Source organism: Musca autumnalis, unplaced genomic scaffold (genome assembly GCF_047663935.1).
Source record: "Musca autumnalis isolate F117 unplaced genomic scaffold, ASM4766393v1 scaffold_4, whole genome shotgun sequence".
Taxonomy (NCBI): domain Eukaryota; kingdom Metazoa; phylum Arthropoda; class Insecta; order Diptera; family Muscidae; genus Musca; species Musca autumnalis.
This window is the reverse complement of record NW_027411977.1, coordinates 18,488,260-18,504,075: the sequence shown is the minus strand read 5'-3', so window position 1 is coordinate 18,504,075 and position 15,816 is coordinate 18,488,260. Positions and strand designations below refer to the sequence as shown.

General features: G+C 30.7%; 1 protein-coding gene across 5 annotated transcripts in view; it reads right to left on the bottom strand.

The window, feature by feature from the left end:
• Eip63F-1 (Ecdysone-induced protein 63F 1) overlaps window positions 1-15,816 on the bottom strand; it is a 320,395-nt gene that overhangs the window by 30,932 nt on the left and 273,647 nt on the right. For all 5 annotated transcript variants that reach the window (XM_073986984.1, XM_073986983.1, XM_073986985.1 and 2 more), the window contains one exon: window positions 9,605-9,753. In XM_073986984.1, coding sequence (XP_073843085.1) covers window positions 9,605-9,753 — 149 coding nt within the window. The remainder of the gene's footprint in view (window positions 1-9,604; window positions 9,754-15,816) is intronic.

Here is a 15,816-nt window from a genome sequence, read left to right as displayed (position 1 = left end):
CCCGGCTAGGCAACATCAAATTTTCAACGAAGGCAAAATACCCCTCAGTAATGTTGGCGACATTTCCTGAGTATTTCAGCCATGTAAAACTTCTCTACAAGTGGTGTCTGAGGACACGGCGTTCGGACTCGGCGATAAACTGTACGTCCCATATCGTTGAGCTAATATGAATCGGGGTGCACTCATTGATATGAGAGAAGTCTCCCTTGTGACGCCTGGGATGTTGGTGGTACAAATAAAAACAAGTAAAAAAGTATCAGTCGGCATTGCCGACAGAGATATACCCTCAGCCTATGTGAATTAAAACTGTGAGCTAAATTTTGGACAAAATCCGTTGACCATTTCGCGTGCAATAGCGCGCTCCAGCCACTATACATGGTGTCATAGGAATTTTTACAACTTTCGGGCTATTTTCTCAGAAAGTATTTACTTTCCCCTGAAAAAATTGTACCATCGTAAAGGGTGTCAGTGAATGGAGGTTGCTTCAACAAAACTCAAAGTAATTCGAGAGCAGGTCTTAAAGTTAACTTATTCGAAATTTTGTATGGGAGGTACCCGATGGAGTGGACAGATATAGTCCATATTCGGGCCTGATCCAATTGGTAGATATATTAGGATGTGTAAAGTATGGACTAAATCGGTCACTCCCTTAAGAGTTGTCGTACGCACAATTTTTCCGAACATTTTTGAACTTTTGTGGAGGAGGTACCTGAAGGAGTGAACCGATATGGCTTATCTCCGCACTTAAACTAAGTTTGGACAAAATATTATGAACGCCAAATTGTGGATCGAATCGGCAGATCCGTACGAGAGTTATCTTCCGCTCCAACCACTACACACGGTGTCAAATAGGTTTTTTGAACCTTTCAGGCTATTTTCTCAGGAAGTATGGTTTTGCTCCTGATGAAACTTGTACCGCTGTACCTGATGAAACTTGTACCGCAAGTTGTTACAACAAAAATCAAAACGATTGGAGAGCAGGTCCTAAACTGAACTTTTCCGAAATGTTGTGTGGGAGGTACCCGAAGGCGTGGACCGATTGAGTCCATATTGGTAGAAATTTCACGATGTGCAAAGTCTGGACCAAATCGGTTACTCCCTTGAAGAGTTATCGGGAGCACAAATTTTCCGAACATTTTCGAACTTTTGTGGGGAAGGTACCGGAAGGAGTGGACCGATATAACCCATCTTCGAACTTAAACTAAGTTTGGACAAAATATTGCGGACAAAAATTTTTGACCAAATTGGTTCATCCGTTCGAGAGTTATCGTGCGCACCAGCCAGCCAGAAAGACAGACGGACGGACATTGCTAAATCGACTAAAAATTGTCTGAAACACATTTCGTCCAAACATACTTGGGGTCTAAAACCATTATTTCGATGAGGCACATTTTGCCCGTATGAAAGTGTATATACCCTTGTTAGCATAAATGCTGATGGTATAAAAACGGCGAATCCCCAAAATATACCCTTTTTGTAAATAAATACGGAAATAAAAATTTTAAAATTACCCACGGAATTTTTATTCATGGTTGACCTGATAAGTTTTTATTGGGAAAAAGTATTTCAATCAACACAGGCTGAGAGTATATCTCTGTCGGCAAAGCCGACTGATACTTTTTTACTTGTTCTCTTTGGGTTGGACATGTGTTGGGTGAAGTGTCACCAATTCGGGTCCTATACGGACTAGGGCGATATTAAGTGGTCTAAAACCACACGTATTTGCCTTGGCAGCTGTCCGACATTCACTGTACCACACTGTAATGTACCTTGTAACGCCTGCGCAACAAATCAGAGTGAATGCTATTCAAGCGTGCCTGATAGGCTCTTTGTTCTAGAGGTTATCGCTTATAATAAAGACCTCTCCTAACGTGCCTGGTTGGGGAAAGACTGTTCACTAGATTGTGGCAGGGATGCTCACGGCAGCAACACCCAAGCAGGTACTGCATCATCAGGAGCCTCATTTCAGCCGTCGAAGTGGGAAACAGTGCGGCAGTGGATTTAGCGGCTGATATTTTCATATTCCTCAGACGGAAAAAGTGTCACCTTCGTATACATATATTTAACCTATCACATACGTCACCGACGATGGGATCCGACTTCTAGATCGTCATTGTACCAGTTCCTCTTTGCCCTATCACTTTCAATTGCGACGTTGAAAGTAACTATAGACTATATCGGTCCAGTCCTTCGTGTACCTCCCACACAAAATTTGGGAAAAGTGCAGTATCACAGCACTGTTGCCTCGGATAGTTTTTTTTATTCAAAAAGTTCTTCTTGCGGGCCCTATTACGACGGCGCAATTTTTTTCGGGGGCAAGACCATACTTCATGACATGATGATGAGCCAAAATCTCCAAAAAGCCTGCCGGCACCAACGAAACTGGTTATACGGAAGATAACCCTCGAAGGAAGCAACCGATTTGGTCCAAACGTTTTACATCGTATTATTCCTTACAGCCTCGAATTATGTCCGAATATTGATTACTTTGGACCACCCTTTCGGGTACCTCCCACACAAAGTTGAAAGAGTGCCGTTTAAGGACTTGTCTGTGACAGTTTTCAATTTTTGACAACATGTCAAATCCTTACTTATTTGATTGATAAGCCCAAAAACTGAAAAAAACCCTATAGACGTCAGAAGTACTGTATTTGCTTCTACCGGAGGCTGAGGGTATATTTCTGTCGGCACAGCTGTCTGATACTTTCTTACTTGTTTCCTTATCAAAAATAGTAATATAAAAAATAATTATAAAAAATAGTAACATGTAACCCATTGACACTTTCGATAGCATTCGTCTGTGTGATAGACAAGTGTTCTGCCTACGTACAATTTAATAAATAAATAATCGAAATGAATCGAAACAAATTGAATGGCAGCCTAAATGAAATTGATACCAAACTGTGAATGACAAATGTTCAATTTGATGAAAGAACGAATGAAGAATGGATGGATGGATGACTCAATGAATGACTGAATGAATCGATAAATAATGATGAGTATAAATATCAATGGTAACTAGGCCCTATAGAATCATAGAGAATATTCACATTATCTACATACCATCCCCTTAGAAAATCGAGTCTTCGAAGACATATTCGTGCACGATTCGTTAACGAAATTTCCGAAATTGTCATGAACGACAAGTTGAATGACAATGTCTTGCAGTGTGTCTTGGCAAAGAACCCAAGAAATTTTTCAAAAAAGCGAACTTTTAAATTAATTACCACTTTTATGACGAATAGGTGACAATTTGCAAGACATTGTCTTGCAATGTGTCGTGCAAAACAAAACGATACCAATTCAAAACTGTATGAAAATAGCATGCTATGCAATATTAATAGAAAATTAAAACTATTTTTTTTTTTTGTTATTTTCAATTCGGTTCTTGCCTTCAAATAAGCTATTGAATATACATATTAAACGTGTGTTTATATAAATAAAAGTGAATAAATATACAGATTATAAAAGAACGTAAGTAAAACCAAATAATATTTACAACATTTCATTATGTCATCTAAAAGATCTTTGCGGCGAGAAATTTCTCGAAAAAGTCTGGATTATTTGAAAAGACTTCGAGGAAAACAATTTAATCAAAAAGACTTCTATCAGGAAGAGGACAATAATAATGTTGAAGGTTTGCCAGTTTACAACGAAAATTCCCAGTTTGAACCATTCCTTGAAGATTTGCCTATTTGTGACGAAAGTTCCCAATTCCAGCCAACACTGCGTGATAAATTGAGGGATGTTTTTTTGAAGCACAACGTATCTAGAAGTTTGGGAGATGATATATTGACAATGTTGAGGGAAGAAAACTTAAATGTTCCCAGCACTTCCATCCAACTTTTAAATTACGATAAACAGAAAACAAAAATTGAAAAATATTTCCAATTTTATAATTATTACTATTTGTTTTAATTTTTATTATAACTATGTTATCATTTTAATTATTATTAATTATATACTCTTTGAAAAATACAATGTTTGAATTTACTTTATTTACTTTAATTATATATGCATTACTATATATTCAAAAAATTGTTTCTTTTCTTTTTAAATGGGGTTATTGGAGGAACTGCGGTTATTATATCACTGAAGAGAAAATAGATGGCATTGTAAGGCATTATGTCGTCAACGACTCATTGCATGACAGTGTCTTTAAAACTGTCGTCAACGACTTATTGCACGACAGTGTCTGTAAAGTTGTCATCAACGACTATCTGCAAGACAGTGTCTTTAAAACTGTCATCAACGACTATCTGCAAGACAGTGTCATGTACATTGTCACCGACGACAACTTCGCTTACCCTGTCGCCCAAGTTGTCGTGCATGAATAGGCGGACACTTGTGTGAAAATGTCGTCAACAATCCCAAAGGGCTGTCTGCAAAGGGTCGTGAACGAATTGGGTATGTCGTGCACGATTCATCAATGTTGTCTCGAAGACACTTTCTATTGGGATAATATATGTATACATATATATACACATATAACTATTAAACAAATATTTACAACAAATACCTCCACTCCATATATTCTGCCATAGTAGGAAATTAAGGCAAAGTCCTTTACAGGCTGTCTCCATCCATACCAACGCTGTTGCTTTGCATATTTACTTATTCCTATTATTTATAATTCAAATTTGCCTAAAGCGTTTGAATGAATATTTTATTGTTATGTATATAAGTTTGTGGATTTCGGTGAACGTGTCAACAATTTGTTGGTCCGGGGGCAAATGTAAGGAGAGTTGAAAGTGGAAACTAAGCATTTTTTACCGTTTATTGTTCAAGTGGCTTCCAAATGGAAATGCTGACTCGTTTGGGGCACACACTTTTTATAAAACAAAACTAACCAGGAGATGACCGACCAATGGATATACAAGGAGTTGCGATTATAAACCGGTTTTTGGTAAACATGAATGACTATTTTACATGGTCAATGCAAGGATATCACATGCCACCTTTAAAAATAATTCCAACAATTGTGGAAAATGGAAACCGGGTTTCTACCATCACTCAAAATGCCATGACTTCACAGCTGTGTGGAATATGTACTATTTACACAAGTCCCTTACGTTTCATACGTGAACACATTTTTGAAGAATGTCAACTGGTATAAGGTTAATAAACTTGTCGAGGACCCAAAGCAACAGCTTGCTGGTTATTTCAGAGAAAATGCAAGCAAAGCTAAACACGAAAGAAAAAACTGAGACAAACGTAGATAGAATTAATATTGTCTCCTTTTGTTTTAACGGTCACAGAAAATGTGCTGAGCATGCTGTTGATGATGACAAACAAACTATGAAGAAAATGAGACAGTTGATGCCACGAGGATGGTAACACAACAACCTTTTAATTTAACTCTACAGAGGTGGGATTTTTGAATATTTTGCAATGGAAAATAATGGGATGTTAAATATCCCAGTGGGATTGCTATTCATTTTTGTGGCAACATTTCTATCCAAGATAGTGGATAATTTATTTATCCACAGGAGTGTAAAATTCATTTATACACACAAGCGTGGATAATTTATTTATCCACAAGCGTCGATAATTTATTTATCCACAAGCGTCGATAATTTATTTATCCACAAGCGTGGATATTTTTTTTATACACAAGCGTGGATATTTTTTATACACAAGCGTGGATATTTTTTATCCACAAACGTGGATAATTTATTTATCCACAAGCCTTGATAATTTATTTATCCACAAACGTGGATAATTTTTTATCCACAAACGTGGATAATTTTTTATCCACAAACGTGGATAATTTTTTATCCACAAGCGTGGATAATTTTTTATCCACAAGCGTGGATAATTTTTTATCCACAAGCGTGGATAATTTATTTATCCACCAGTGTGAATAATTTATTTATCCACAAGCGTGGATAATTTATTTATCCACCAGTGTGAATAATTTATTTATCCACAAGCATGTATCATTTATTTATTCACAAGCGTAGAAAATTTATTTATCCACAAGCGTGGATAATTTATTTATCCACAAACGTGGATAATTTATTTATCCACAAACGTGAATAATTTATTTATCCACAAACGTGGATAATTTATTTATCCACAAACGTGGATAATTTATTTATCCACAAGCCTTGATAATTTATTTATCCACAAACGTGGATAATTTTTTATCCACAAACGTGGATAATTTTTTATCCACAAACGTGGATAATTTTTTATCCACAAACGTGGATAATTTTTTATCCACAAGCGTGGATAATTTTTTATCCACAAGCGTGGATAATTTATTTATCCACCAGTGTGAATAATTTATTTATCCACAAGCGTGAATAATTTATTTATCTACAAGCGTGGATAATTTATTTATCCACAAGCGTGGATAATTTATTTATCCACAAGTGTGGATAATTTATTTATCCACAAGCGTAGAAAATGTATTTATCCACAAGCGTGGATAATTTATTTATCCACAAGCGTGGATAATTCATTTATCCACAAGCGTGGATAATTCATTTATCCACATGCGTGGGTAATTTATTTATCCACAAGCGTAGAAAATTTATTTATCCACAAGCGTGGATAATTTATTTATCCACAAGCGTGGATAATTCATTTATCCACAAGCGTGGATAATTCATTTATCCACATGCGTGGGTAATTTATTTATCCACAAGCGTGGATAATTTATTTATTTATTTATATGCAAGTGTGGATAATCTATTTATCCACAAGCGTGGATAATTTATTTATCCACAAGAGTGGATAATTTTTTATCCACAAGCGTGGATATTTTTTATCCACAAACGTGGATAATTTTTTATCCACAAGCGTGGATAATTTTTTATCCACAAGCGTGGATAATTTTTTATCCACAAGCGTGGATAATTTATTTATCCACCAGTGTGAATAATTTATTTATCCACAAGCGTGAATAATTTATTTATCTACAAGCGTGGATAATTTATTTATCCACAAGTGTGGATAATTTATTTATCCACAAGCGTAGAAAATTTATTTATCCACAAGCGTGGATAATTTATTTATCCACAAGCGTGGATAATTCATTTATCCACAAGCGTGGATAATTCATTTATCCACATGCGTGGGTAATTTATTTATCCACAAGCGTGGATAATTTATTTATTTATTTATATGCAAGTGTGGATAATCTATTTATCCACAAGCGTGGATAATTTATTTATCCACAAGCGTGGATAATTTTTTTATCCACAAGCGTGGATATTTTTTATCCACAAACGTGGATAATTTATTTATCCACAAACGTGGATAATTTATTTATCCACAAACGTGAATAATTTATTTATCCACAAACGTGGATAATTTATTTATCCACAAGCCTTGATAATTTATTTATCCACAAACGTGGATAATTTTTTATCCACAAACGTGGATAATTTTTTATCCACAAACGTGGATAATTTTTTATCCACAAGCGTGGATAATTTTTTATCCACAAGCGTGGATAATTTTTTATCCACAAGCGTGGATAATTTTTTATCCACAAGCGTGGATAATTTATTTATCCACCAGTGTGAATAATTTATTTATCCACAAGCGTGAATAATTTATTTATCTACAAGCGTGGATAATTTATTTATCCACAAGTGTGGATAATTTATTTATCCACAAGCGTAGAAAATTTATTTATCCACAAGCGTGGATAATTTATTTATCCACAAGCGTGGATAATTCATTTATCCACAAGCGTGGATAATTCATTTATCCACATGCGTGGGTAATTTATTTATCCACATGCGTGGGTAATTTATTTATCCACAAGCGTGGATAATTTATTTATTTATTTATATGCAAGTGTGGATAATCTATTTATCCACAAGCGTGGATAATTTATTTATCCACAAGTGTGGATAATTTATTTATCCACAAGCGTAGAAAATTTATTTATTCACAAGCGTGGATAATTTATTTATCCACAAGCGTGGATAATTCATTTATCCACAAGCGTGGATAATTCATTTATCCACATGCGTGGGTAATTTATTTATCCACAAGCGTGGATAATTTATTTATTTATTTATATGCAAGTGTGGATAATCTATTTATCCACAAGCGTGGATAATTTATTTATCCACAAGCGTGGATAATTTATTTATCCACAAACATGGAATAATTTATTTATCCACACAAGTGGATAATTTATTTATTCACAAGCGTGGATAATTTATTTATCCACAAGCGTGGATAATTTATTTATCCACAAACGTGGATAATTTATTTATCCACAAACGTGGATAATTTATTTATCCACAAACGTGGATAATTTATTTATCCACAAACGTGGATAATTTATTTATCCACAAACGTGGATAATTTATTTATCCACAAACGTGGATAATTTATTTATCCACAAACGTGGATAATTTATTTATCCACAAACGTGGATAATTTATTTATCCACAAACGTGGATAATTTATTTATCCACAAACGTGGATAATTTATTTATCCACAACGTGGATAATTTATTTATTTATCCACAAGCGTGGATAATTTATTTATCCACAAACGTGGATAATTTATTTATCCACAAACGTGGATAATCTATTTATCCACAAACGTGGATAATTTATTTATCCACAAACGTAGATAATTTATTTATTTATCCACAAGCGTGGATAATTTATTTATTTATCCACAAACGTGGATAATTTATTTATCCACAAACGTGGATAATTTATTTATCCACAAACGTGGATAATTTATTTATTTATCCACAAGCGTGGATAATTTATTTATTTATCCACAAGCGTGGATAATTTATTTATTTATCCACAAGCGTGGATAATTTATTTATTTATCTATCCACAAGCGTGGATAATTTATTTATCCACAATCGTTGATAATGTATTTATCCACAAGCCTGGATAATTTATTTATCCTCAAGCCTGGATAATTTATTTATCATCAAGCGTGGATAATTTATTTATCCACAAGCGTGGATAATTTATTTATCCACAAGCCTTGATAATTTATTTTTCCACAATCGTGGATAATTTATTTATTCACAGGCGTGGGTAATTTATTTATCCACAAATGTGGATAATTTATTTATCCACAAATGTGGAATATTTATTTATCCACAACCGTGGATAATTTATTTATTCAAAGCTTGGATAATTTATTTATCTTATAATTTAAATTTAGGTTAATTTATCCAATGTGAATCCATCCACATTTGTTTGAATTCCCAACCCTGGTGACCTACAAGTGTCTTGTTGCATGTGTCGTTGTTAGGTGGAAACACTTGTTTGTTTAGTGTTTATGTAATCGAGACATAGTATGAAAAGAAAGAACGAAATGGGTCAGACTCTGCGTGGGCGTAAGGACAAGTATATATTTCCAAGAAGACAGTGAAGAAATGCACGGGCATGCGATTGTAATTAAGTCTCCTTAGAATGAATTCAAGCATTTCACGCTTAGTCATGACAACTATTCCAAAATAAATAACTATTAAACGAGAATGCAGATAATTAGTTCCGATCACATCTCACAAAATGAAACGGACTGTAATTATTTCTCATTATTATATTTTCAAGAGTTTTCCTTCAACCACTTTGAGTTTATCCTTTAAAATTTCTTTCTTACCTTCATAATCGATTCGCCCATCCTGATCTAAATCCGCTATGGCCAATAACTGTGTCAGTTGTGTTTCTGTCAAGGGTTCACCAATCATTTCCATGGCGGTTTGTAATTCATCACGGGTAATAAAACCATTGCCATCTCGATCAAACACTCTGCAAACAAAAATAAAAAAATGATGTGAAACAAAAAAACAGAAATGTAAAAAACAATCAATACTGACAACTTTTAAAGTATTGTAAAAAAATATAGTTCAAAAGGGAAAGAATTCGAAAAAAATCTCTTTGACATTGTGGCTTCCTGTTACCACGACCGCCACTGTTATCTATCTACACCACAAGTCACGCCCAGCCAGTGATTTTCTTGTTTTTTTATTCGAACATTTATATAACACCGCATTTAATGGCCTTTCACGCTCAATGACAGACTAGGCAAATCATAAAACCACAGAGAAGAGAAACAAAAAAAAAAATGATTGTAAAACGCATTTTGATGCTGACATTGCTAGGTATTATGCTGAAGGATGTAAGTTACGGATGTTTGTTAGTGTGAGTGTGGTTCATTTATATTGTTGTATGTATGTGTAGCTGACGCGTTGTTGTCAAATGCGAGGTAATATGTAAAACAAAAAAATATAAAATAAATATAAAATATAAAATATAAAACATAAAATATAAAATCTAAAATATAAAATATAAAATATAAAATCTAAAATCTAAAATTTAAAATCTAAAATTAAAATCTAAAATCTAAAATCTAAAATCTAAAATCTAAAATCTAAAATCTAAAATCTAAAATCTAAAATCTAAAATCTAAAATCTAAAATCTAAAATCTAAAATCTAAAATCTAAAATCTAAAATCTAAAATCTAAAATCTAAAATCTAAAATCTAAAATCTAAAATCTAAAATCTAAAATCTAAAATCTAAAATCTAAAATCTAAAATCTAAAATCTAAAATCTAAAATCTAAAATCTAAAATCTAAAATCTAAAATCTAAAATCTAAAATCTAAAATCTAAAATCTAAAATCTAAAATCTAAAATCTAAAATCTAAAATCTAAAATCTAAAATCTAAAATCTAAAATCTAAAATCTAAAATCTAAAATCTAAAATCTAAAATCTAAAATCTAAAATCTAAAATCTAAAATCTAAAATCTAAAATCTAAAATCTAAAATCTAAAATCTAAAATCTAAAATCTAAAATCTAAAATCTAAAATCTAAAATCTAAAATCTAAAATCTAAAATCTAAAATCTAAAATCTAAAATCTAAAATCTAAAATCTAAAATCTAAAATCTAAAATCTAAAATCTAAAATCTAAAATCTAAAATCTAAAATCTAAAATCTAAAATCTAAAATCTAAAATCTAAAATCTAAAATCTAAAATCTAAAATCTAAAATCTAAAATCTAAAATCTAAAATCTAAAATCTAAAATCTAAAATCTAAAATCTAAAATCTAAAATCTAAAATCTAAAATCTAAAATCTAAAATCTAAAATCTAAAATCTAAAATCTAAAATCTAAAATCTAAAATCTAAAATCTAAAATCTAAAATCTAAAATCTAAAATCTAAAATCTAAAATCTAAAATCTAAAATCTAAAATCTAAAATCTAAAATCTAAAATCTAAAATCTAAAATCTAAAATCTAAAATCTAAAATCTAAAATCTAAAATCTAAAATCTAAAATCTAAAATCTAAAATCTAAAATCTAAAATCTAAAATCTAAAATCTAAAATCTAAAATCTAAAATCTAAAATCTAAAATCTAAAATCTAAAATCTAAAATCTAAAATCTAAAATCTAAAATCTAAAATCTAAAATCTAAAATCTAAAATCTAAAATCTAAAATCTAAAATCTAAAATCTAAAATCTAAAATCTAAAATCTAAAATCTAAAATCTAAAATCTAAAATCTAAAATCTAAAATCTAAAATCTAAAATCTAAAATCTAAAATCTAAAATCTAAAATCTAAAATCTAAAATCTAAAATCTAAAATCTAAAATCTAAAATCTAAAATCTAAAATCTAAAATCTAAAATCTAAAATCTAAAATCTAAAATCTAAAATCTAAAATCTAAAATCTAAAATCTAAAATCTAAAATCTAAAATCTAAAATCTAAAATCTAAAATCTAAAATCTAAAATCTAAAATCTAAAATCTAAAATCTAAAATCTAAAATCTAAAATCTAAAATCTAAAATCTAAAATCTAAAATCTAAAATCTAAAATCTAAAATCTAAAATCTAAAATCTAAAATCTAAAATCTAAAATCTAAAATCTAAAATCTAAAATCTAAAATCTAAAATCTAAAATCTAAAATCTAAAATCTAAAATCTAAAATCTAAAATCTAAAATCTAAAATCTAAAATCTAAAATCTAAAATCTAAAATCTAAAATCTAAAATCTAAAATCTAAAATCTAAAATCTAAAATCTAAAATCTAAAATCTAAAATCTAAAATCTAAAATCTAAAATCTAAAATCTAAAATCTAAAATCTAAAATCTAAAATCTAAAATCTAAAATCTAAAATCTAAAATCTAAAATCTAAAATCTAAAATCTAAAATCTAAAATCTAAAATCTAAAATCTAAAATCTAAAATCTAAAATCTAAAATCTAAAATCTAAAATCTAAAATCTAAAATCTAAAATCTAAAATCTAAAATCTAAAATCTAAAATCTAAAATCTAAAATCTAAAATCTAAAATCTAAAATCTAAAATCTAAAATCTAAAATCTAAAATCTAAAATCTAAAATCTAAAATCTAAAATCTAAAATCTAAAATCTAAAATCTAAAATCTAAAATCTAAAATCTAAAATCTAAAATCTAAAATCTAAAATCTAAAATCTAAAATCTAAAATCTAAAATCTAAAATCTAAAATCTAAAATCTAAAATCTAAAATCTAAAATCTAAAATCTAAAATCTAAAATCTAAAATCTAAAATCTAAAATCTAAAATCTAAAATCTAAAATCTAAAATCTAAAATCTAAAATCTAAAATCTAAAATCTAAAATCTAAAATCTAAAATCTAAAATCTAAAATCTAAAATCTAAAATCTAAAATCTAAAATCTAAAATCTAAAATCTAAAATCTAAAATCTAAAATCTAAAATCTAAAATCTAAAATCTAAAATCTAAAATATAAAATATAAAATATAAAATATAAAATATAAAATATAAAATATAAAATATAAAATATAAAATATAAAATATAAAATATAAAATATAAAATATAAAATATAAAATATAAAATATAAAATATAAAATATAAAATATAAAATATAAAATATAAAATATAAAATATAAAATATAAAATATAAAATATAAAATATAAAATATAAAATATAAAATATAAAATATAAAATATAAAATATAAAATATAAAATATAAAATATAAAATATCTATATATATAAAAGAGCTTAGTGATGACTGAGTGAGTGAGTGAGTGAGTGAGTGACATGTATATCATCGCCCAGACGAAACCGCTGAAGCTAGAAAGCTGAAATTTTGACTGTGGGTTGCTGTCGGTGTGTAGGGGTGAGATAAGGCTGGGTTTTTGGAAATTCGACCTAGAAGGGTACGAAAAGTACTAAAAGGTACTAAATATGGTACCCTTTGTATTAGGCAAACGGGAAGAGCTAGAATTCTGAAATTTGGAATGAGGGTAACTGATGGAGAGTTAGAAAGATGTACCATAGGGTTTTTGGAAATTCGACCTCTAAGTGTACAAAAAGTACTAAATTTGGTACCAATTGTATATTTTGAACGGGTTTTGCTAGAAACTTGGAATTTGGTATGGAAATGAAGGTTGGGAAGTGGTGTTTAGAAAAGGAAATGGTTTGTGAATTTCGTACTCATGTGTACGAAAAGTACTAAATGGTACTAAATTTAGTACAATTTGGATTTGGGTGAAAGGATAGAGCTGGAAATCTGAAATTTGGAATTAAGATTACTGACGGAGTATAGGATTGAGGTATAGGGGTAGTTTTGGAAATTTGTAGTTATGTGTACGAAAAGTACTAAATTTAGTACAACTTGGATTTGGATGAACGGATAGAGCTAGAAACCTGAAATTTAGAATTAAGATTACTGACGGAGTATAGGATTGCGGTATGGGGGTAGTTTTCGAAATTGGTACTTATGTGTACGACAAGTTCTAAATGGTACTAAATTTTGTACAACTTGGATTTGGGTGAACGGATAGGGCTGGAAACTTGAAATTTCGAATAAGGATAACTGTTGAAGTGTACGATTGATATATGGAGTAGCTTTTAAACTTATGTTTACGAAAAGTACTAAATGGTACTAAATTTGGTACAATGTGCATTTGGTTGAATGAATAGAGCTGGAACCCAGCAATTTCGTACTTATTTCGTACTAAATATGGTATCCATGGTATTAGGCAAACGGGAAGAGCTAGAATTTGAAATTTGGAAGGAGGGTCACTGATGGAGGGTTATAGAAAGAACCCTTTGCTATGGTTTTTGGAAATTCCACGTATAAGTGTACGAAAAGTACTGAAAGTTACTAAATTTGGTACCAATTGTATATTTTGATCGGATATAGCTACAATCTTCAAGTTTGGTATGGGAATCAAGGTTGGGAAGTGGTGTTGATATAAGGAAATGATTTTGGAAGTTCGTACTTATGTGTACGAGTAGTACTAAATGGTACTAAATTTGGTACAATTTGGATTTGGGTGAACGGATAGAGCTGAAAACCTGAAATTTGGAATTTAGATTACAGTCGAAGTGAAATATGGGGATAGTTTTGGAAATTCATACTTATGTGTACGAAAAGTACTTAATGGTACCAAATTTGGTAAAATTTGGATTTGGATTGACCTGGAAAACTGAAATTTGGAATTAAGATTACTGATGGAGTGAAGGACTGAGTTAGTTTTGGAAATTCGTACTTATGGGTACGAAAAGTAGTAAACGGTACTAAATTTGGTACAAATTGGATTTGGTTGAACGGATAGAGCTGGAATCCTGAAATTTTGAATTTATTTAGTGTAGGATTGAGGTAGTTTTGGAAATTCGTACTTATGTGTACGAAAATTTGTATACGGAACTAAATTTGGTACAATTTGGATTTGGGTGAACGGATAGAGCTGGAAGGCTGAAATTTGTAATTAAGATTACTTTTGGAGTGTAGTTTTGGGAATTCGTACTTATGGGTACGGAAAGTACTAAATGGTACTATATTTGGTGAAATTTGGATTTGGATAGACCTGGAAAACTGAAATTTGGAATTAAGATTACTGTTGGACTGTAGGATTGAGTTAGTCTTGGAAATTCGTACCTATGGGTACGGAAAGTACTAAATGGTACTAAATTTGGTACAATTTAAATTTAGGTGGACCGATAGAGCTGGAAACCTAAAATTTGGAATTAAGATTACTTATGGAGTGTAGAATTGAGGTAGTTTCGGAAGTTCGTACTTATGGTACGGAAAGTACTAAATGGTACTAAGTTTGGTACATTTTGGATTTGGGTGAACAGATAAAGCTGGAATCCTGAAATTTATAATTAAGAGTACCTATGGAGTGTAGGATTGAGGTAGTTTTGGAAATTCGTATTTATGGGTACGGAATGCACTAAATGGTACTAAATTTGGTACAATTTATATTTGGGTGAACGGATTGAGCAGGAATCCAGAAATTTCGAGATAATGTTATCGTTGGAGTGTAGGGTTAAGGAAGTTTTGGAAATTCGTACTTATGGGTAAGAAAAGTACTAAATGGTACAAAATTTGGTTCAATTTGGATTTGGGTGAACGGAGAGAGCTGGAATCCTGAAGTTTAGATTACTGTTGGAGTGAAGGACTGAGATAGTTTTGGAAGTTCGTACCTATGGTTACGAAAAGTACTAAATGGTACTAAATTTGGTACAATTTAGTTTTGGATCGAAGGATAGGGTACAATCCTGAAATTTGTTATTACTGTTGGAGATAGTTATTGAAATTCGTACTTTCAAAGTATTAATGGTATTATGAATAGAGATGGAATTCGGAAATTTAGTAGTATAGACCCTCTTGATGTGTAGGGTTGAGATATGGATGTGGTAGATATACGTACAGTAAGTGTACGAAAATTACAAAATGGCACAGAATTTGGTTCAAAACTTTTTTTTTATTTTTTTATTTTTGTGTTATTAAGGCGAAGGTCATTTATAGTGATATTTAATTAATTCTCCTTCGAGAATACGAAAAATACTAAAT